The sequence below is a fragment of the Dipodomys ordii genome, unplaced genomic scaffold (assembly GCF_000151885.1).
Source record: "Dipodomys ordii isolate 6190 unplaced genomic scaffold, Dord_2.0 Scaffold10, whole genome shotgun sequence".
Taxonomy (NCBI): domain Eukaryota; kingdom Metazoa; phylum Chordata; class Mammalia; order Rodentia; family Heteromyidae; genus Dipodomys; species Dipodomys ordii.
Genome location: NW_012267226.1, coordinates 11,062,857 through 11,084,434, shown reverse-complemented (window position 1 = coordinate 11,084,434; position 21,578 = coordinate 11,062,857). Strand labels below are relative to the sequence as shown.

Sequence of the window (21,578 nt, the reverse complement as noted above, 5' to 3'; positions counted from 1 at the left end):
CCCAGCCCCACATTTGGCTTTATAATCTCTCACTTTTCATACTGCTTGGGTATTTTAACATGAGTAGGCATTATGCCTATAATAAAGATGGTTTAAGACTAGAAAAATAGAACTCCTGGGAGAGCCCTAGAATAATGGAAAAGGAAAAGGAGGCAAGGAAGACAGGAAAAGATGTACTGAGCTGAAGAGTGTCTCCTGTAAAAATTCATGCCCATCCAGAATGTGGTCTTGTGGCTAAGGGTATAGCTCAGTGGTAGAACATGTGCTTAGCATGTGTAAGGCCCTGGTTTGGATATGCAGCACAGGCACACATGAGTACATGCATGCACATACACACACTTTATTTAGAGATAAAGTTTTCATAGATATAATACTGAATGAAGTTGGACATGACTATGTAGACTTATAGGAAGAGAGGGACACAGAGACACCCACTTGGGGGGAAAAGGCATGTGATGACAAGCAGATCAGGGTGATGTGCCTAGAACCTAGATGCCTAGAACACCAGGGTATTCTGTTGGCAATGACCAGAAGATGAAGAGGCAAGGGAGCATTGTCTCTAGAGACTTCAGAGAGGACATATACAGTGAACACCTTGATTTCAGACTTCTAGCCTCCACAATGAAAGAGGATACATTTCTGCTATTTTAAGACACTATTACAGTAGTCTTAGGAGTGGTCCTAACAGTGAAAGAATGAGAGAGACAGACAGAGAGAAGTGGACAGAGGAGATGCTAGTGGCTCCAGAGGGGGAAGCGGTTGAAGAACAGTTAGATGTATTCACTAAGCATACCTATGGAGTGCTTGCTGTATACCTGGCTTTTCAAAAGTCACCAGCAAAGCTCTGCTCTTCCTAGCCTTTGTTACATCTGTACTGGGATGTGTCCAGTTGCCTTCAGATTTCCAGACCTGATGGGGTGTGCGGCCTCCTCAAAGGCCCCTCCATTGGAACCCTTTTGGGGGGCAGTACTGATGCAAGGGGCCCTGGCTTATCTCCACAGCTTCAGGGGTTGAACCACCACTCTGGCTCCTGCCAGGGGCAGCTCCTGCTGTCTGCCTTCCGGCTGGGTGCTGCTCTTTGCTCTCTGATCCCCAGTCCCCTCCTGCTCAGCCCTCTGGCCCCTGCTGGCTGGGTCACTGCCCCCTGGCATCATTACTCTGAAGCCTGCAGCCCTGCTGGGCCATTCACAGGCATAGCCTAGTGGGGGTGGGGGCAGATGCTAGGTCCTTGCCCCTGTCCTCCTCCCCAAACACACACACACACACACACACACACAGAAGCACACACACTTGCCTCAGTGTGTATTAGAGTTCTGGGAAGGGGTCCAGGCAGGGAGAGTGATGGGAGACAGTAGGCCCTGGGGATGGATGCAAATGGATTGGTGTTGTATATGTGCATTGGAAAGAGGCAGAGGTAGTAATCAGTGTAAGGTTGGAGGCTGTCCTCAGACTGCCCTCTTGGGCAAAATCACCGCTTTGGACCACCAGGAAGCCTTCCCATATGGCCCTCAGCTCGGCCACTAGAAATTCCCAGCCACATTCTCTGGCCTTTGTGCTGGCACTAGGCCAAGGGAGTTAGTCTGGGGTAGTTATTTTCCCCTACAACACACACACACACACACACACACGTTCGCACGCATGTATGCATGCGCACACCTCATTTTAGAAAGAGGAAAGCCCTTTTAGAAGCATACAGTTCCCCAAATGTCCCTTTTGTGTAGGGCTTCTGTGCTGCTCATAATCACTCTTCTTCCTTATTGTCTAAAATGTTACTTTGGGAACGAAATAATTGCCTTCCACATCTTTGTCATCAACTGTGACCCCATGCACTTCTTTATGGCTCTGTCTGAGAAAACACACACACACACACACACCTTTCCCATCAGATGTCATGACCTTATCAGAACCCCACACACCTACCATCCCTCCTGCCTCTTGCCACTCTCCGTTTTTTCTGTAATAAATCCCCTCTCAACTTCTTTTCTAAAGAAGTTCTAAAGTTTGGTTGTTCTACTGTTGGCAAGCCCCTGATGAAGAAGTTGATTTCTGAAGTGGGAGAAAGGAGAGACATGAATTCAACTCCTACTCTTTTTTTTTTTTTTCTAAGGTGGAAGCTTACAAATCAATTGAATTGACTGTTTACACAAGGCCCAAGTTCCTGAGCTTACTGGTTTAGTAGCTCCCCAAGCACCAAAAGGCTAGGAAATGGAGGTAGATGCAGTGTTGCCTACTTCCACTGAGCAAGAGCCAATGTCCAAAGACTTATCCTAGTTATTTGGGAGAAGGCAAACCTTTTCCAGAACTCCCTTTGGGAACAGTGCACAGGGCAGAGGTCCACAGTTAAGCAAGGGGGGAAGGAAAGACTGCAGAATTCTGGGAGATATGAACTCCCCTGGGCCTTCTGTACTCACTCCGGACTGGTCCCGTCTCAGAGGAGGTGCTCTAGGAATAGTGGGGTGGGCAGGTGGAGGAGGGACCTTGTGTTAGGGTTGCAAGAGTGCTTATTTAGAAGGCCTCTCCTGGGCGCCTCAATCTTCTGGCTAGTTTTGTTTTAAAAGGCAAGGTATTCTAGAGTTGCTGGAAAATATTTTTTAAGAAAAGGAAAGTGAAGAACGAAGGAAAAGTAAGAAGAGAAAGACAATATGAGAAGGGGTGAAGTTCAGAAGAAAGACAGGAGATTGGGACCAGACATACAGTAGCTCCACCATTTGTCCCCCTCCAAATCTAGATGACAGGGATTAGGCAGCAGCTTTGCCCATGGGCTGTGCTGCTGTCTCAGCTCAGGAAACCCTGAGCAAATACTCCCTGATCCCCACATAAAGGGCCAATTAACTGCGCCATCTCCGGAAACAAATCCGCTAACAGGGTGACAAGCCCCTAGACACTAGCAGGGCCAGTGTTTGCTGAAAGGCCGGCCAGGAGCAAATCAGGGGATTAGGATGGGGCAAGATCTGGTTGGCAGGAGGGTTTCCAGGATTTCTCGCTGCAGAGCAGAGCCCGGAGCCAAGACGTGAGATTTCTGTCTGTGGAGCTTCTGATGTGGTTGTAACCCGGATGACTGTGGTCAGCCTCAGGAAATCAAGACTAGGAAGAGTCAGAGCAGATCAAGTAGTCCAATTCTTCCTTGTCAGGTTGGGGTAAAGTGAGGTGTAGAGTGCTATCATTATCACATGAAGATGGCAACCCACCTGTGGGTTCATCATTTCTGAAGGAATAGATTTCTGATGGGGAAATGGTATACATAACCTAATTTACCACCTCTCCAGGCCTGCAATAAGGCCCAGAGGTAAAATCCTATCTCTTAGTATGCTGGTGCTTTAGAAGCAATGTATCCCTAGCCCCATTCCCACCTATCCAGCCTGTCTCACCCTCAAGGTCTGCTAGGGTTTAAGCCTTCCATGGTGCACCCAGGCCCTAGTGTGGCACCCACCTAACACGTGCTGAAGGAACAGCTCCCAGCTCAGGCTCCGCCCTGTCCCCTCCTCATTCCCTCTCCCCCCCCTCCCCCCTCCCCCCCTTGCGCTTCAGGCCTGGTGAAGTTTGGTCTACATTTGAGGTATAAGAGCCGGATGTTGTCTGCTGGGGTCCCTTTCAGTTTTCAGGCTTCACTAGGGGGATGTGGCCTGGGGCGGGGTGGGGCGGGGGAGGGGGAGGCGGAGTGAGTTTTGGGACACACCCTTAACCCTTTGACTAAGTCTAGCAGGGGTCTGAAAGATTCCGCTTGTCAACCTTTTTTCAACTGTGATTGCTTACCTCTGATCTCCACCCTTTCACCCACCCACTCCGGTGGAGTTACAAAACCTGATTGCGGTGCCAGAGCGAACTTCCTCTCGGTCAGGAGAGCCCTACCCCAGATCCGAACTCCTGAGGTCTCTCCCCACCACCCCAAAGTCTCATCCCGAGCCTAGGAAAAGTGTATGTGTGTATTTGTGAGTGTTAGGGATTGGAAGGTCTTCAGGTGGAAAAAATCCCCAGAAAAGTCAAAATTCTGTGTCTGGGGGCAGGGGGAGCAGTCGTTTTTTTTTCTTCTTTTCTTTCCTGGAAGGATTGTGTGCAGTTACATGGTTCAAACAGAGTTGCACGAATTTTGCATCCTTCTCTTTTCTTGCACTTGTTTATAGATTCGTATTACTGCACTTGGTCTTTGTTCCATTCTTTTATTCCCTTTCAGTCTCCTCAATAAATGGAAAACAATAGAATAAAATAGCTCAGAGTAAAGCAGTATGCAAAGAAATGCAAACAGCACGGTCTCCCACCCAGGTAAATCCGCGTTCTGCACGTCTGCCAGGAACTCCAGATTATGAGGGCACTTGCAGTGGGACTCTGGGGTCCAGGTGAGTCGCTCCATTTCTTGGCCTCCAGGCTGCCGAGTTAGATGATTGGGAGGCCAAGGGATGGGCCTGTGTTGGAATTCTCGTCCCATTCCCACTTCTTGCTCCAAACCACTTCAGCCTCCCTAATTCGCATCGCTAAGCCCTGGGGGCCGGGGACCGCATGGAAACCAGGGGTCTGAAAGCCAGAGAGCGTCTGGTAGTGGGTAGTGAGCAGTTTGCCTCGGTTTCCTCCAGGAAAAGGAGAGGAACAACGGTCTAGATTTGGTCAGAAGGGAAGAGTCCGAAAGAACCTCAGCCCCGACCTTGGCGGCTTTGAGAAAGGAGGGAAACCCTCCCGCCCCGTCCAGAACAGATCCTGGGGGCGAGGGGTAGAGGAAGGGCGGGGACTCCAAGTCGCGCGCCACCGCGACTCGAGTTTCCGGCCCTGCTAGTGGCCGTCGGGGTGGGAGTGGGGATGGGGAGGCGGATTAAGCCCTTAATTACGCAGTGATCGGAGTGGCACCTGCTTTCCGCCTGCCCCGCTCCCGGGGGACGGCGGCCAGGGGGGTGGAGAGAAGGACGAGCGGAGGAGGTGGAGGAAGAGGAGGAGGAGGAGGGCACGCGGAGGCTCCGGCCGGCCGTTCCCGGGCGCGCCCGCAGGACGGCGGCACCGTGGCTGCGGCGGCGCGCGGCGGCTCCCAGCCCTCGGGTCTCGGACCCAGGGGCTGGGCCCCGGGCCCCCCACCACGGTCTCGAGCGGGTCGCGTCATGCTGCGCTACCTGCTCAAAACCCTCCTGCAGATGAACCTGTTCGCGGACTCCTTCGCGGGGGGCGCCTCCAACGCCAGCGACTTGCTGCTCTTCGGCGGCTTCAACTCCTCGCTGGCGCCCCTCCACCCCAGCCCGCTGCCTCCGAGCGATCCGCCTCCCAACGGTGAGTCCGCCCCGGGGGGCGTCGGGTCAGGGGCGAGCAGAGGGCTGCCTGGAGGGGAAGCGGGTGCGGGAGGAGCCCCTGAGTTGGGGCCGCCTCCCCGGGGCGCCCCTCGCCCACCCCCGGTGGGGAGAGACGTGTCTGGGGTGGGCAGGTCCCCAGCCAAGAAAGGTGCACGCGCGCGGGGCAGAGGAGGGGCGCAGTCGCCTCCCGGCCACTCGGGGTGACCCGCTCGGGGAGCAAGTCCCGCGGTTCTCCGGGAGCTCACGCGGGACGAGGGCGAGGACGCCGAACTGCCGGCTGTGCTTGCTGCCCAGGGGGACGGGGACAGCCATCGTTTCGGGGAAACTTGGAACTAAGTTTGTGTGTCAGCTGCGGGAGTCACCGCCAGCCCACCCGGGCAGAGCAGCGGGGAGCGGGCAGCGCCGGCGGCTGCGGCGGCGGCCAGGTCATTACCGCTAATTACCGTGATTAATAAATGACTGAGACAGCGCTAGCTCCCCGCGCGCGACGGGAGGCGGCCGCGGTGAGCCCCGCCGCGCGCGGGGAGACGCGCGAGCGCGCCCCCTCGCGGCCACCGAGGGAATTCCCGCTTCCCGGGACGCTCCTGCGAGGTTGTCGGTTCAGGTGCTGCTCAACTGCACCCCTCTCGGCCTGGGTGCTCTAGTCCGACGGCGAGCACTGGGCTGGGGAGTCAAGGCGAGGAGAGACGCGGGCAACGTGTGTGCGTTTGTCTGTTAGGTACTCCAGGTGCTGGGGAGGGGCCCCAGAGCCTCATTAGCATGCCCATTAGCTATTCATTAGGTTGCAGTTGAAGCATCTCTGGAGACAGGGAATGACAGGCAAAAAATTCCAGGGAAAGGGAGCCGGCAGCTGTGTCTACAGGAATTAGACGGGGAAGGGGGACTTGAGGGTGTGGTATGTATGCAAGAAGCCTGGGGGAAGGGGATGGGAGAGGAAGCTGGATTCCATCTCCTGACCCCTCGGGAGTCAGCACTCCCGAATTGATGGCCCCGAGTTACACTCCCTGCTCTCCTACTGCTTTTTGCAGTGTTTCACCATATCTCGCGTTATTTAAACTTGAGAAATTAGCCATGTGCAGAAGACGTTAATAGTCACATATTGCAGCTAAGAGAACAAAGTTATAGAGTGAATGGTACCCAAATGGTTGCAACAGCAGTCTGAAGCAAAATGCCAGCAATAACAGATCAAAGTCAGCTTCCTGCAGTTGGTGTAAACAAGAAAAAAATTACTAGGGCCTATTTGAATCTCATTCAGGTGAACTGTAGAGTGTGCTGTGTAGACTAGCCTTTAAAATAGTGACAGAGCAAGGCACTTACGGTTCACATCTGTAATCCTAGATACTCAAGAGGCTGAGATCTGAGAATCACAGTTTGAAGCCAGCCCAGGCAAGAAACGCCTGTGAGACTCTTAGCTCCAATTAACTTCCAAAAAAGCTGAAGTGGAGCTGTGGCTCAAGTGGCAGAGCACTAAGCTCAGAGACAGTGCTCAGGCCCTGAGTTATTCAATGAATAACATAAAACAAGAAATGAATAACATAAAACAATAAGAATCACCAAATGTTTTAACTTTTTCTGCAGGGTCTTTACACCATGTTACAGATAAAGAAACTGAAGCTCAGAGATGTTAAATATTTTGCCTTAGCTGGGTGCCTGTGGCTCACACCTGTAATCCTAGATACTCAGGAGGCTGAGATCTGAGGATCAAGGTTCAAAGCCAGCCATGGCAGGAAAGTCTGTGCGACTCTTATCTCCAATAAACCACTCAAAACTGGAAGTGGCGCTGTGGCTCAAGTGGTAGAGTGCTAGCCTTAAGCTGAAGAGCTGAGGGACAACACTCTGGCCCAGAGTTCAAGCCCCACAAGTGACAAAACAAACAAACAAACAAACAAAAAACCCACTTTGCCTAGATTCTTACAGCTATTAAATGTTAAAGTCTGGGATTCCAACTGGGTGTTCCAAAGCCACCTTCCTGGGCTCTTCCTTTGATCATGCCTGGATGGATCACCATGGATCCCACTAGGGTGGGAAGGAGGAGAAGATGGGTGAGCTTCAGAGATTTCCTTTTGTAGCCCCTCCCTCCACTAGAGTGTGAATTCAGGACCTTGAATGCTAGGCAGGTGCTCTACTACTATCACTAGCCAGAGATTTCCCTTTGAAAGGGAGAAACTTGAGGAACTTGCTTCTTTCCCAAGAGGCAAGAGAAATTGATTATACCTGGCAGTTAAGCTCTCCGCAGAACAGTGCTGGCACACTTGGCAATCTGTCCAGCCTTGTCTATGCCAGAATTTCCAAGAGGAAGAGCAGGAAAGGAAACCTACTTCTCACCAGGTCTGGAAGCTAGAGATCCCAGAGGTGTTTAAAACGGGGTGGGCACAAGGTGGGGAGGGAGGCCTGGAACGGATGTGCCAGGTTGTCCTGGTTATTTAAGGGCACCAAGTTACACGAGGCTGCAGCGACACTTACTGGTGGATGCAGGTTACAAACCATTACGGAGAAAGGGACTGAGCCTGCGCGACTCTAACAACCTCCCAGATCCCAAACCAAGCCATGGAAGATAAACCTGGGGCAGAATATGCAGACGAACCGATCCGAGCGAACAGAGGAGACAGTAGACTTTCTTTTCCAGTGTGCTTCTTCGCCTTTCCCCGATAGTAAAATAATCTGTTGAAAGCTAATACCTTTCAGAAAAAGGCGCATTACGCATGTTTCCACTACCAGTTGTGTTCAGGTTCCTGTTATATCATAGGATCCACACACACACACACACACACACACACACACCCAAAGCAAAAGGAAATTGGGGGTGTCAGGGGTCCAGGTTAAGATCCCCTTCTAGTCAAGGCCCATCAGTTGTCCTTACACAGAGGACCCCAGACCCACTCCCATCCTCATCCATTTCACCAGGCAGAGGTGGTTGCGCACTGAGCAAGGAACCACCTTCGAGCCAGAGCCCAAGGGCGAAGCCGGTCCTTAGTCAGGCCACGGGCCGGTCGTTCCCCACGTAAGCTGGGCAGGAGAGGAGAGGAGGTGGGGTTCTTTCAGTGATTCACAAGTTCCGAAGTATCCTGAAGGATACTTCCAAGAAGGAGATACGAATCTCTCCCATGAAAAGGGAGGGCCAGTGGAGACCCAGCTCTAGCGGAGGAGGCATGGGGGGGGGTTGTCTTTTGGGACGTCCGCCTGTCCCTGTTTCTTGGTCTGTCCCTGTTTCTTGCTGTGAGCCCTCTGAACCATTACCCTTTCCAGGGACAAGAGTCGGGCCTGAGGACGCCATGCCACGCATCGTGGAGCAGCCCCCAGATCTGGTAGTGTCCCGGGGCGAGCCGGCCACGCTGCCCTGTCGTGCCGAAGGCCGGCCTAGACCTCACATAGAATGGTACAAAAACGGGGCGCGCGTAGCCACCGCGCGGGAGGACCCGCGCGCGCACCGCCTGCTGCTGCCCAGCGGCGCCCTCTTCTTCCCGCGCATCGTGCATGGGCGCCGCGCGCGGCCGGACGAGGGCGTCTACACCTGTGTGGCCCGCAATTACCTCGGGGCAGCGGCTAGCAGAAATGCCTCTCTGGAAGTAGCAGGTGAGAGTCCTGGTCGGTACTATTTGTATGTGTGTCAGTACTGGGGCTTGAACTCGGAGGCCTGGATACTGTCTCTTACATTTTTCACTCGAGGCTGGCATTCTACCACTTGAGCCACAGCTCCCTTTCTGGCTTTTTTTTGCTGAACAGTTGGAGATAAGAGTCTCATGGACTTTCCTGCTCCAGCTGGCTTTGAACTGCAAGCCCACAATCCTCAGATCTCAGCCTCCAGGATAGTTAGGATTGCCAGCGGCCAGCCACTTGCACCCGGCTTCATCTTTGGTCTTTAATTCCAACACCAGGGCCAGAGGAAGAAGCCAGTGGGCGGGTCTCTAGATGCGTTTGTAGTTTGGAACCTGAGAATGTGCTCTGGTCTGCTGTGATCGCTCTGCCTTCTCCCCCCCCCCCAGTTCTGCGAGATGATTTTCGTCAGTCCCCCGGAAACACGGTGGTGGCAGTGGGCGAGCCGGCAGTGATGGAATGCGTGCCCCCCAGGGGTCACCCAGAGCCTTTGGTGACTTGGAAGAAGGACAGCACGAGGCTTAAGGAAGAGGAAGGAAGGATCACGGTCAGGGGCAGAGCCAGAGGCTGTGGGTCTGGGACCTGTCTCATGGGAGAGAGACCTGAGGGTCCTGGAAGCTGGGAATAATGTCCCTGTGGGAGATTTGAGTTCAGGGCACCAGGTGACAGGAAGCTAAGATTCAGCCACAGGGAGAGAGACAGGGAGGAAGGGTGGGAATGATGTAGGTGGGATGTAGGATTCAATGCCCCAGGGTCTTCTTAGGCTTGCCATGGGAGCCAAGTAAATTTCTCACACACACACACACACACACACACACACACTGATGGTTGTGAAGGACCAAGGTTACCACTATTGCTCTGCAGATACGTGGAGGGAAGCTGATGATGTCACACACATTCAAGAGCGATGCTGGGACATACGTGTGCGTGGCCTCCAACATAGCAGGAGAACGAGAGAGTGGGCCAGCTCAGCTGGTGGTACTGGGTAGGCACTAAGAATATGGGAGATATGGGAGGAGTTAGCCCGGGAAGTAACTAAATAAGCTGGCAGACCTCCTGTTGACTGGCTCTCACTCTGTAGAGCGTCCTTCATTCCTGCGTAAACCAGAAAACCAAGTGGTCCTCACTGGTGCCCCTGTGAACTTCCAATGTGAGGTGCATGGGGACCCCCTGCCTCATCTCCGCTGGCGCAAGGAGGATGGGGAACTGCCCCCTGGCAGGTGAGAAGCCCCCTCCTTCTGCCTGTAAAGAGACCCAAGCAGCCCCCAAACCTCCCCTGCTCTAGAAAGCCGGAAGGCCGATTCCCTCTCACCTGAGGACACAGAGAAATCTGTTGCCCAGAGCCTATGGTTCCTATCGTACCCGGTCCCACCGCATGTCCCTGTTGAGTTCTGCCTTGCCTTTCTGTACCCTGACCCTAGCATCTGTCCTGGGGGAAAGAGAATGAGGTCTATGACGGTGGCCAACCCAGCCTGGGGGGTGGGGAGTGGAGCAGGTATGAGATCCGGAGTGACCACAGCCTTTGGATCGGGCAAGCGAGTTCTGAAGATGAGGGGGCTTACACCTGTGTGGCGGAGAACAGCGTGGGCCGCATAGAAGCATCTGGATCCCTCAGCGTTCACGGTGAGGGCTGCACATGAGATGGCCTGCAGCAGGGCAGCATGGAGGAGGTAGGAGTGGCTTGCCTGACACTTCTGGAAGGAGAGAGAAGACAGAGCCAAACAGGCTTGGGCAAGACATGGAAGTCTGCTCTTACTTAAGCCAGGTGTGGGCTCTTCCTTCCCATCCCTCACTCATCCTGCCCAGTACCGTTAAGTCCCCCTTCTTTTGGCTTTCTCCTGTTCCCAGTCCCACCCCAGTTGGTGACCCAGCCGCAGAACCAGACAGCAGCTCCAGGAGACAATGTGGCTTTCCAATGTGAGACCAAAGGAAACCCCCCACCTGCCATCTTTTGGCAAAAGGAGGGAAGCCAAGTAGGTGCTTCTGTCCAGGGCTCCACCCACCTGCCTTTCATTCTGGGACTTAGAGCCTCCCTCCTCTGACCTTCTGGATACTTTTAAAAAACCAATGTTAACTATAATGTTTAGATGGTAGGTACATATCTGGAGAAAAAATTCTTGGGGAATGTTTTTGCAGAGTTGTATTTTGTATATAGCAAATCCAATTAGTTCTCTTCTTTCCCACTCAGACTTTCTGGATCTTTGCTTTGGGGGGTGGGGGGAGAGAAACTACTGGAAACCAAGTAGTGAACTAAAAGCTGCTCAGGGTGGAAAATTACTTGCTCTGACAATTCATAGCTCCTGCCACCAGGGGGAGCTCACAGTCATCTCCTTCCTACCCAGCAAACAAATCCCAGATCTCACAACCTGAAAGAACAAGCACGTTGCCACTAGGAAACACAGTCAATATAGTAAAATGCAAGGGATTACCCAGGTACCACATAACCAGGTAACCTGGTAACCCAAGACTTTGTTCCACATCTGCAGCTACAATATCTCTAGCCCCTGTGACTGCTTTGTTTAAAGTCGATTCTCACATAAAATGATGGTATGACAGGGTAGAGCTATGTGTCATTCAGAGGCTTAGCCTGGCCCATTTATCCTGAGACCCAAACTGCTTCCTGTAATTCCACCTGTCTATCTAAAGTAAAACGTTAAAGCCACATGTTAGTACACAAGGTGTATTAAAATACTACCAGGATTCTTTCATTAACCCTCCTTTAAGTGATTGAGGCTCAGGAATTCTTATGCTCAAAGGTTCTCAACTAATAAGTCACACAGCCAGAAAACAGCCCCCCCCCATCTACAATTTTCCCAAGGCTACTTCAATGCTTGGGGATGGGATGTGAATTAGAACCTTAGGAATTCTCTGGATTCTAAAATAGACAGGCATGGCGGGAAATCTCCCTGCCCAGTTGCCAGCTCATTTCCTTCCTTGGTTCCTTGTTCTGTTCCAGGTCCTGCTGTTCCCTAGCCAGTCACTTCAGCCCACAGGACGCTTCTCAGTCTCTCCGAAAGGCCAGCTCAACATCACAGCAGTGGAGAGTGGCGATGCTGGCTACTATGTGTGCCAGGCTGTCAGTGTAGCTGGCAGTGTTCTGGCTAAAGCCCTGTTGGAGATCAAAGGAGGTATTTGTCCATGGAGGCAGGGCCCATGGTCTAGAAAGACATAGCCTAAAGAGATCTGTTTCTCTTGGATGCCATGCAATATATCTGCAAGGAAAGTGGGTATGCTCCTGAAGCATGCCCTTGAAGTATGGAAGTCAGGGGCACAGTGGCCCCAGGCAGAGACTACAGATGGCTACAGATTATCAAAGCCCCCTTGGAAGGTTGGGATGGGGGTTTGATGCTCCAGGGACTGGTGGCTTGACCCTAGATTTCACCCCTGAGATGTCTGAATCCTTCCTCTCTCAGCCTCCTTGGATGGGCTGCCTCCCATCATCCTCCAGGGACCAGCCAATCAGACGCTGGCACTTGGCTCCTCAGCATGGCTGCCATGCAGAGTGGCTGGGAACCCTCAGCCTAGTGTCCGATGGAAGAAGGATGGGCAGTGGCTGCAGGGGATTGACCTTCAGCTAAACCTCATGGCCAACGGCACCCTGTACATTGCCAGTGTGCAGGTGAGTGTCACCCCTGGAGCCCTTGTAACTGAGAATGGCTACCAGGCCCACCTTCCCAACTCTCGTAAGTACTCACTGGACCTCTAACCCCATTTCTGCTCCTCTGCTCTCTCAGACCTCCTAAAGTGTCCAGCATCTTCTTCCTCCTTCTGTCACCTGCCTATCCCCTCACCCTACCTTGCTCCTCTCTCAGTGTGCCAGTGCTCTACCCTCTCCTACAGGAGATAGACATGGGTTTCTACAGCTGTGTGGCCAAGAGTTCCATAGGGGAGGCCACATGGAGTGGCTGGCTGCGGAAACGGGGTGAGTTTGTTCTCTGTCCCCTTGCTTAGCCAGAACCTTTCTCCAAACCTGCTTTGAAGACAGTCAATACCTCTCCAAACCCCAGGGCTAGTTTTAATCATTCAAGTGCCACGGTGTGGTGGGCGGATGGGGAGAATGGAAGTGGTACACTTGAGGCCGACTAGGATACGTTGTTGCCCTCTGCCCATCACCTGTCACAACCCCACTGTTCACTGGTGAAGGAGAGAGGTTGCACTGTGGTCCTCCTTTCCACATCATTCTACTTAATGATTACCATGATTATCATTCTACTTAATGATACTGCAGAAGACTGGGGAACATCACCAGATCCCCCTACAGAACTGAATGCCCCTCCGGGGCCTCCCTCTCAGCCTTTGGTTACTGAGATCACCAAGAACAGCATTACCCTGACCTGGAAGCCTAATCCACAGGCTGGAGCCACCGTCACCTCCTATGTGATAGAGGCCTTCAGGTATGGAGAAAGTTTGGGGCACAAACCTGGACAGTTACAAAGCGAGAGTCCTAAGTCCTTAGTATCTAGGATCTTAGGATCTTTGCTGTTGTGGGAAGCAGTGCTTCAGTGCTCCCCTCCCACGGCGAGAAGAACACGAGGTGGAATAGACAGGTTGGGAGTCGATAAGCCCTGACACATTATTTCTGTTGTAGCCAAGCAGCTGGCAACACATGGCGGACAGTGGCAGATGGCGTGCAGCTGGAGACACACACCATCAGTGGTCTGCAGCCCAATACCATCTACCTGTTCCTGGTACGAGCCGTGGGAGCCTGGGGCCTCAGTGACCCCAGCCCTGTCTCTGAGCCTGTCCGCACTCAGGGTAAGGTCAGAGTTTCTGGGTTTTGGGGTATGACATGGAACACTGTATGCCACAACAATGCATTTTCTGTACTGTGGCACCATGACAGTTCAGAGTTCTTTCCTGCTATTTCTAGACTGGAGCCCAGCCTAGAATAGGAGATCACATTTCCCTCTTACAGAAGGTCAGGAGAAGAGGGAGGGAAGAATCCACTCCACCACCCCATCACTGCTGAGCCTTTTACCCACAAATAATACAGAAGGCATTTTGGGGGGGGACCAACTCCATGTTAGTGATGATGAAGTGAGATTTTAAAGGATATACACAGTTATACAGGAAGGATATACTCAAGTTAGCTGCTCCCCCATCCCATCTGTGCAAACAGTTCCCCTGAGCAGTCTCCTTAGTGTGTGCTCTGATGTACTAAGTGTTACAGTGTGTGAGAGAGGACAGAGATAGGGCACAAACACATCCTCAGTCCTTCCTCTCTGCCCCTCCTGGGCCTTGCTGAATAGGATCTTTGATCAACAGACAGCATCCCATCCAGGCCAGTGGATGACCCATGGAGAGGCCAGCGGGGACTGGCTGAAGTGACCGTGCAAATTCAGGAGCCCATAATCCTTGGGCCCCGGACTCTGCAGGTTTCCTGGACTGTGAGTATGGTACAGGGGATAAAGGGATGGGGGATGTGAGGGCTCCACAAATGAGTATGAGACAGTGATGAATGGCTGCGGAAGGGGGCGTGAGTGGAGGTGGGGCTGGGTCCAGCATCTGTGTGGCCCAAACCTCTAGTGCACCTTGCCCTGTCTCCTACAGGTAGATGGCCCAGTTCATTTGGTGCAGGGTTTCCGCGTGTCTTGGAGGGTAGCAGGTCCTGATGAGGGAAGCTGGACAGTGCTGGACCTACAGACCCCACACCAGCAAAGTACTGTGCTAAGAGGACTCCCTCCAGGAGCCCAAATCCAGATCAAGGTGCAAGCCCAAGGCCAGGAGGGGCTGGGTGCTGAAAGCCCTTCGGTGACCAGGAGCATTCCAGAGGAGGGTAAGGAGGGCCACAGGGCCGACAGGCCGGTGCAGAGAATGGGTGGGGAGGACGGAGATTCATCCCTAAGGCGGAAGAGCAGGGAGGAGGCTGGACACCAGAGGCTCAGCCTGTAACACCAGCTACTCAGGAGGCTGAGAACTGGGGCATCTGGGTTCAAGCTGGCCCAGGCAGAAAAGTCCTTGAGATTCTATCTCCAAAACGACAGCAAAAAGCTAGGCGTGGTTTGTGTGGTAGAGGGCCGGCCTAGCAAACTTAAAGCCCCCCAGTTCAAACCCCAGGAGGTGAGGAAGGAAAGGGGAAGGGAAGGACCGCTTGCAATGACTATCTGTGTCCTCCTCACCGTGCTCCGCCCTGGCCCAGCCCCCAGTGGTCCCCCCCAGGGAGTGGCCGTGGCCTTGGGGGGTGATGGCAACAGCAGTATCACTGTGTCCTGGGAGCCTCCACTTCCTTCCCAGCAAAATGGGGTCATCACCGAGTACCAGGTACGAGGTTTGAGCCGGGAACTGGGTAAGAGGACTGGGGGTAGGGAGAGGAAGCATCTAGAAGCTGCGAATTCGGGCGGAGGGAACTTCAGGGTTGGCCTGAGAGCTGGGGTGAAGTGGGGAGACGTTCCACCGGGGAAGCCGGGCTCCTAACCCCGCACCTGGGCCTCCCTAGATCTGGTGCCTGGGCAACGAAAGCCGCTTCCACCTCAACCGGTCGGCGGCGGGCTGGGCACGCTCCGCAGTGCTCGGGGGGCTGCAGCCGGGCCTGCCCTACCGGACCCTGGTCGCCGCGGCCACCGGCGCCGGCGTGGGCGTGGCCAGTGCCCCGGTGTCGGTGCAGCTGCGTGAGTCCGGAGGGGGGGCGTGGGGGGGGGCGCCCGTGCCCGCGGGGTCAGCTCCCGAGCTCCGGGGTCCTCCGCCCCGGCTCACCTCTCTGACCCTCGCCGCAGCTCCGCGCGGATCGCCGCCTGGGCCGCAGGCGGGCCCGGGGCTGGCGGAGCGGCTGGCGCGCGTGCTGCGGGAGCCGGCCTTCCTGGCGGGCAGCAGCGCGGCCTGCGGGGCGCTGCTGCTGGGGCTCTGCGGCGCCCTCTACCGGCGCAGGAAGCAGCGCAAAGAGCTCAGCCACTACACCGGTGAGAGCCAGGCCTGGGCGCCTCCAGTGACGGGGCGGGGAAGGGGCCCCCGAGAGGCAGGGCGTGTCCCACAGCCAGTCCAGGGGCCCCGGGGCCTGGGCTTGCAAGAGTGGGCCAAGAGGGCAAACGGTCTGGATTTGGGGCGGAGGGGTGAACTCTGCACTAAGACTTGTAGAGAAGCAGGCGGGCTTTTCAGTTCGGGCTCCACTTGAAGGCGGAGACGGAGCAGGGCCTGGTGTGGAGGGGCCCCAGCAGGACCCCAACACGTAAACTGCGAGTGTGGGGTGTGGATGACACTTGAGTCCCGGGCATCTTTGCAGAGAGGCTGGAGGCTGAGGCCGGTCGTTTCCAAGCTTGGCTATATATGGGGACCACTTGGGAATTTGGGGATAAATTCCCAGACCTGCGTCCCACCTGTAGAAGTTCTGATGAACCTGGTCCTCAGTGCAGCCTGGCTAGTAGAAGCAGGACCAGGGCCAAGGAGTGGACAGGTACATGGGGGTGTTTGTGACCCTTCGCCTCATTTCTCCTCTTCTTTTTCCTATGGGTTCCTTTTCGGAAGCCTCTTTTGCCTACACGCCTGCAGGTAAGCTGTTGTTGACCAGTGGGAGTTAATTCCCTCCCCCCCCCACCTCCTCCCTGCCCTGCGACCCCAATATTAGCTCTTTTCTCATTGCTTCTTTCCTTCATCTTCCCCAGTGTCCTTCCCACACTCCGAGGGCCTGTCTGGAGCCAGTTCCAGGTAATTCTCCGAACCTGTCTCTGAAGGATAATCCTTTCCAGCAAGGGCTGTCTCTCCCCAGTCCTCAGGCCTCCTTATCCTCCAGCATCTTCTACCACCAACTCCACCATTCCTGTCCTGGGACTCTCCGTCACTGCCACCTTCCTGTCCTCAAAGTTCACCTGCTCCGCTCCTTCTCAGGCCAGCTATGGGCCTTGGCCCTGCCTCCTACCCCTGGCTGGCAGACTCGTGGCCCCACCCACCTCGGAGCCCATCCGCCCTAGAGCCCCGGGGAAGCTGCTGCCCCAGCAATCCCGACCCAGAGGACAGATACTATAATGGTGAGGAGTTCTAATTGCTCAGGAGCCCGCCTGGCTCCCTGCCTCCTCTCCAGTTATTGGGGGCTGGGAGGGGGGGAGGTGAAGGGAGCAGAGGAGCTCTATTCCTTCTTGAGTTTGGTCAGCCCTGGGTGTGGGGAGAAAGCAAGTCCGATGTCTCACCTTCACCTTGTTTTGACATGTAAGATTTGAGCTGGGGGAGGAAGTTGGCCGCGTGGGATCCCCTTTTGCCCTCCATTCTCCTGTGGTCCTCTATTGTTCTGTCTTTGCTCCCTGCCTTCTCCCCTGGGCCTCCCTCTTTCTCCTCCTCAGAGGCTGGAATCTCCCTGTACTTGGCTCAGACTGCCAGGGGCACAGCTGCACCTGGTGAGGGTCCTGTCTACAGCACCATTGACCCAGCGGGGGAGGAGCTGCAGACCTTCCACGGAGGGTTCCCCCAACATCCCTCAGGGGACCCAGGCACCTGGAGCCAATATGCCCCTCCAGAATGGAGTCAGGGGGACAGTGGTATGCCCCCGATTCCTCACACCTCGTTTTATCCCTGTCTACAGTCTCCTCTGTTCTGATTCTTTGGCCCCTAGCTAATGCTTCCTTCTAACATGTTGTCTCACCTCTGGCTATCTCCTGCGTGTTCTGTATGTGTCCTGGTACTTCTCCTCAGGAGCCAGAGGAGGCAAAGTTAAGCTTCTAGAAAAATCTGTGCAGATGCCCTCTCTGAACTGGCCAGAAGCCCTGCCACCACCTCCCCCTTCCTGTGAGCTGAGTTGCCCAGAGGGGCCTGAGGAGGAGCTGGAGGGCAGGTGAGGATGCTGCCTGCTGTGGATGCTCCTCCTCCACTGGAGACAGCCCAGGGCCTTCTGGGATGGGAACGAGCAGAGATGCTGGCAGATGAAGGGAAGTGGGCAATGGGAAGGCCATGGGGGAAGGTATGGGAGCTACTTGGTCCTTCCTATCTCTCCTACCTTTTGCCCTCAGCTCAGGGCCAGAAGAATGGTGCCCACCAATGCCTGAGAGAAGTCACCTGACTGAGCCCAGCTCCAGTGGAGGGTGCCTGGTGGTTCCATCCCGAGGGGAAACCCCCTCTCCTACACCCTCCTATGGACAGCAGTCCACAGCCACTCTTACCCCCTCACCTCCTGACCCTCCCCAGCCCCTCACTGACATTCCCCAACTCCACCAGATGCCCAGGTAGGGAGGTATATAGTACCCCACACACTAGAGACCCCCAGTACACATCTAGTCAATGGGTGGCTGGGTGGAGGAATGGATAGGTGAATCTGGGGGTGCAGAGATCCTAGGTCTGTGTCAAGCTGGCAGTGTGATGTGTGATCTGGGGAGAAACATGGGAACTGACAAGTCTCTCACTCCTTTTGGACTAGATCTCCCTGGGAATGGATCTGCAGACTTCCCTTGGCCTTTCACACATGGCTGTCCTCACGCTTCCTTTGTTCTGGAAGGCCTTGCGGGAGACAGTCTGTGTTTTGCTCACCTGAGGATTAGGCTGGGCCTCCAGCAAAGTGCCTGGCATATGGTTCTGTAGTGGGAACAAAGGCTGATGCTCCGTGTCATTGCAGGATGGTGCCCCTTGGGCCAAGTTCTCCTCTCAGTGTGTCCCAGCCTGCTCTGAGTAGCCATGAAGGGAGACCTCCTGGCTTGGTTGCAGGACCCACAGCCTCCTACCACCTCAACCCCAGCCCTGTCCCCAGTTCAGCCAGCAGTGCTCCAGGTGAGTCTGTAGACCCTCAACATGCGTTCTCCTCCCTCCGTGGCTTCCAAAGCTTGGCTTCCCCTCACCTTCGTGTCCCTCTCCCAACTGCCTTCCTTATGTATGCTCTCTCCATCCAACACTACAGGGAGAACACGGCAGGTGCCTGGGGAGATGACTCCCCCACTCCAAGGGCCCCGTGCCAGAGTCCGGAAGAAACCCAAGGCTCTTCCCTATAGGAGGGAGCACAGTCCTGGGGGTAAAGAGGACCTGGGCTTAGGAGATGATGACAGTCCGTAGAGCGGGTAGACTGGAAACCAAGGGGGCTGGAGCAGGTGATCTCAAATCCTGGGTGATTCATTTGCAGCCTCCTGGCGTCAGGGCTGGAGGTGGGAGAGAGATTAGTGTTGGGCAAGACAGGAGACTGCTGAAAACAGGTTTCTCCCCAGACTTGCCTCCACCACCCCTGCCACCACCAGAGGAAGAGGCAAGCTGGGCCTTGGGGCTGAAAACAACAGACAGCACATCCTCCTTGGAGCGGGAGCACACAGGGGAGAGGAACGTGGGCCAGGCAGTGCCTCTGAGTGCCCAGCGGGGGCCCCACCTGGATGGTAAGGAGCACCAGGGCAGCAGGAGGGGGATTGGAGGCTGGCAATAACCCACATGGGTTATTCTATCAAAAGTACTAGGTAAAGACAGGCGATAAGAAGTGCTTCACGTAGCTCACCTGTCCACTCCAGTTGGGTTTATGCATTCGGTCAATGTCAAAGACTGTCTTTTCTTTCTTCCTCTCTCCTAGAAGAAGTTTCTGAAGGCCTTAACATGTGTCCTTTCCTAGGACTGAAGCCCAGGATGAAAGAGTGGGGTCTGGGTGCTCTGATCCCCCTTCCTTAAGGCTCTCTCTGCCTACGAGTTTCCCACACATTTCTGAGCCTCTGTTATGTCAAAGCTAGGTGCTGGGTGCTCTGCTCTCTTGAGCTCCCAGTCTGCCGGAGCCCAGTGCCGGCCCCTGGGTCATCTCTCAGAGCTGAGATACAGGTTACGTTGATCATTGGCTGAGAAGAATCTTTCTTGCTCCAGCCCAGCTGTCTTTCTCTGTCATCTGCAGAAGAGGCCTGGCTTCCATATGGCAGACCGAATTTCCTGACCCATGGCCAGGGTACCAGCACCTGTTCCACAGCTGGCAGCAACTCTTCCAGGGGCTCAGGCAGCTCTCGGGGATCCCGGGGTCCTGGACGAAGTCGGAGCCGGAGTCGGAGTCAGAGCCAAAGGCCCAGACAGAAACATCGAGAGGTAGGGGCCAAATATCATAGAGAAATGAAAGATGAGGGTTAGAGAGGAAAGGGCTTGCAGAAGATGTTCAAAGGAAGGTTCCAGGGCTAGGTATGACAGTGTCATATAATCCTAGCTATTCATGAGGTAGAGATTGGAGGATCAAGGTTAAAAGCCAGCCTCGGCAAAAAGTTAGCAAAACCCCATGTGGTTCACATTTGTGATCTCAGGTATTTAAGAGGTATAGGTAGAAAGATCCATGGTTCAAAGACAGTCTTGGCAAAAACATAAAACTCAGCCTGATAAATAACTAAAGCAGAAAAAAAGGCTTGAGGGGTTGGGAATGTGGCTTAGTGGTAGAGTGCTTGCTTCGCATGCATGAAACCCTGGGTTTGATTCTTTAGTACCACATAAACAGAAAAGGCCACAAGTGGAGCTAGGACTCAAGTGGTAGAGTGCTAGCCTTGAGCAAAAGAAGCTTAAGGATAGTACCCAGGTCCTGAGTTCAAAGTCCAGGACTGGCAAAAGATTGAGAGCATAGCTGAAGTGGTAGGGCACCAGCCTGGCAAATGTGAGGCTCTGGGTTTACTCTCTAGTACTCCAGAAAAAAAAACTACAACCCCCCAAAAACAACCTGTGTGTGGTATCACACTCAGAATCCCAGCTACTTGGAAAGAGGAAGCAAGACTAAACTGAGGAAAAGTTAGCACAAGACACTATCTGAAAAACTAAAAGCTAAAGGCCTAGAGATATGACTCAAGTGATAGAACACTTGCCTAGCAAATAGATGTAAAACACTGAATCTAGTACCTTCAGAAAAGAAGTGAGAAAACCTTCAGTGAGGAGAGAGAAAGAAGGACCTTTAAGAAGTGACAAGGGGGAAGGGCAAGATGAAATCTAAGAGGAGAGCCTGGGAACCCCATAGGAGACTAGATTAGGAGAAAGACAGATCCCTTACTGTGGCCTGTTACCCAAAAATGACCATGCTTTCTTTTCTCTTTCCCTCTTGCTCACTCTTCTCCCTTTCTCTGTAGGAACCAAGATGACCCTTGTTCAAGATGACCCTTGATGAAAAAAAAATAAAAAGACAGTATCAAGAGTTCTATGAGGGAAATGGGTGGGAACCCCCACCTCCTTCAGAAACAAGGGTGTGAGCCTAGAGGAGCTGAGACGGGGCTGTCTTCCCCTCAGCAATGATGCATGTGGCTCAGTCAAGTTCACTGGACTCTGTGGCTCCAATTGACTTGGAAGCTAGAGAGCCAGTTCTTCCTTTTCCATTTCTTTTTCTGATCGGAACCCATTTGTACAAAAGATAATAAAAAGATCTGATCTATTTTGTGCAGTATTTTGGAAAGAAAGGGACTATGAGGATCTCTTGGTAGCTTCTATGACCTTCTGAAAGTCTATCAAAAGCACTAGGTAAGGAAGGCTATTAGAGATGCTGATCGATCTTGCTTTCAAGGAGCTGAAGTCACTGTCCCCCCATGTATCATTGAAACAAGTTACCCAATGCCAGCAACTTAAGGGAGGAATAATTAATTTCAGCCAGTTGTCAACAGGATCTTTTGCTTCTTGGCTGAGGGGGAGAGGATATGGTGGAGCACTGATGCCCACCTCATGGCAGCCAGAATCAAGAATAGGGCAGGCCAAGGTCTATCCTTAAAGACATGCCTCATTCTATCCTACTTTGTCCAATCAGGCCCCACTTCCTGATAACCCTGTGATGACATAATACCCTCCTAATCCAATCACCTCTCAATATTGCCAGCAGTTGAGGAAGAAGCC

The 21,578-nt window shown here is 53.8% G+C and overlaps 1 protein-coding gene across 1 annotated transcript; it reads left to right on the top strand.

The window, feature by feature from the left end:
* Positions 1–4,915: 4,915 nt before the first annotated feature.
* Robo3 (roundabout, axon guidance receptor, homolog 3 (Drosophila)) lies at positions 4,916–21,013 on the top strand. Its single transcript, XM_013009864.1, has 28 exons — positions 4,916–5,247; positions 8,514–8,840; positions 9,251–9,408; positions 9,726–9,846; positions 9,943–10,081; positions 10,357–10,484; positions 10,710–10,834; positions 11,818–11,989; positions 12,275–12,480; positions 12,702–12,783; positions 13,090–13,255; positions 13,450–13,616; positions 14,127–14,248; positions 14,412–14,637; positions 15,001–15,122; positions 15,298–15,469; positions 15,575–15,757; positions 16,320–16,343; positions 16,457–16,499; positions 16,680–16,819; positions 17,129–17,323; positions 17,478–17,616; positions 17,792–18,004; positions 18,391–18,542; positions 18,670–18,780; positions 18,971–19,132; positions 19,630–19,814; positions 20,828–21,013. Exons 1-28 carry the CDS (start codon positions 5,082–5,084, stop codon positions 20,837–20,839), a joined length of 4,158 nt encoding a protein of 1,385 aa, XP_012865318.1. The 5' UTR covers positions 4,916–5,081; the 3' UTR covers positions 20,840–21,013.
* The last annotated feature ends 565 nt before the right edge of the window (positions 21,014–21,578 follow it).

Coding starts and splice junctions, on each gene's coding strand:
- Robo3 (XM_013009864.1), top strand. CDS start 5,082: ATGCTGCGCTACCTGCTCAAAACCCTCCTGCAGATGAACCTGTTCGCG. Junction 14,249..14,411: donor CTCTGCAGGTTTCCTGGACT/GTGAGTATGGTA, acceptor TGTCTCCTACAG/GTAGATGGCCCAGTTCATTT. Junction 17,617..17,791: donor GAGGAGGAGCTGGAGGGCAG/GTGAGGATGCTG, acceptor TTTTGCCCTCAG/CTCAGGGCCAGAAGAATGGT.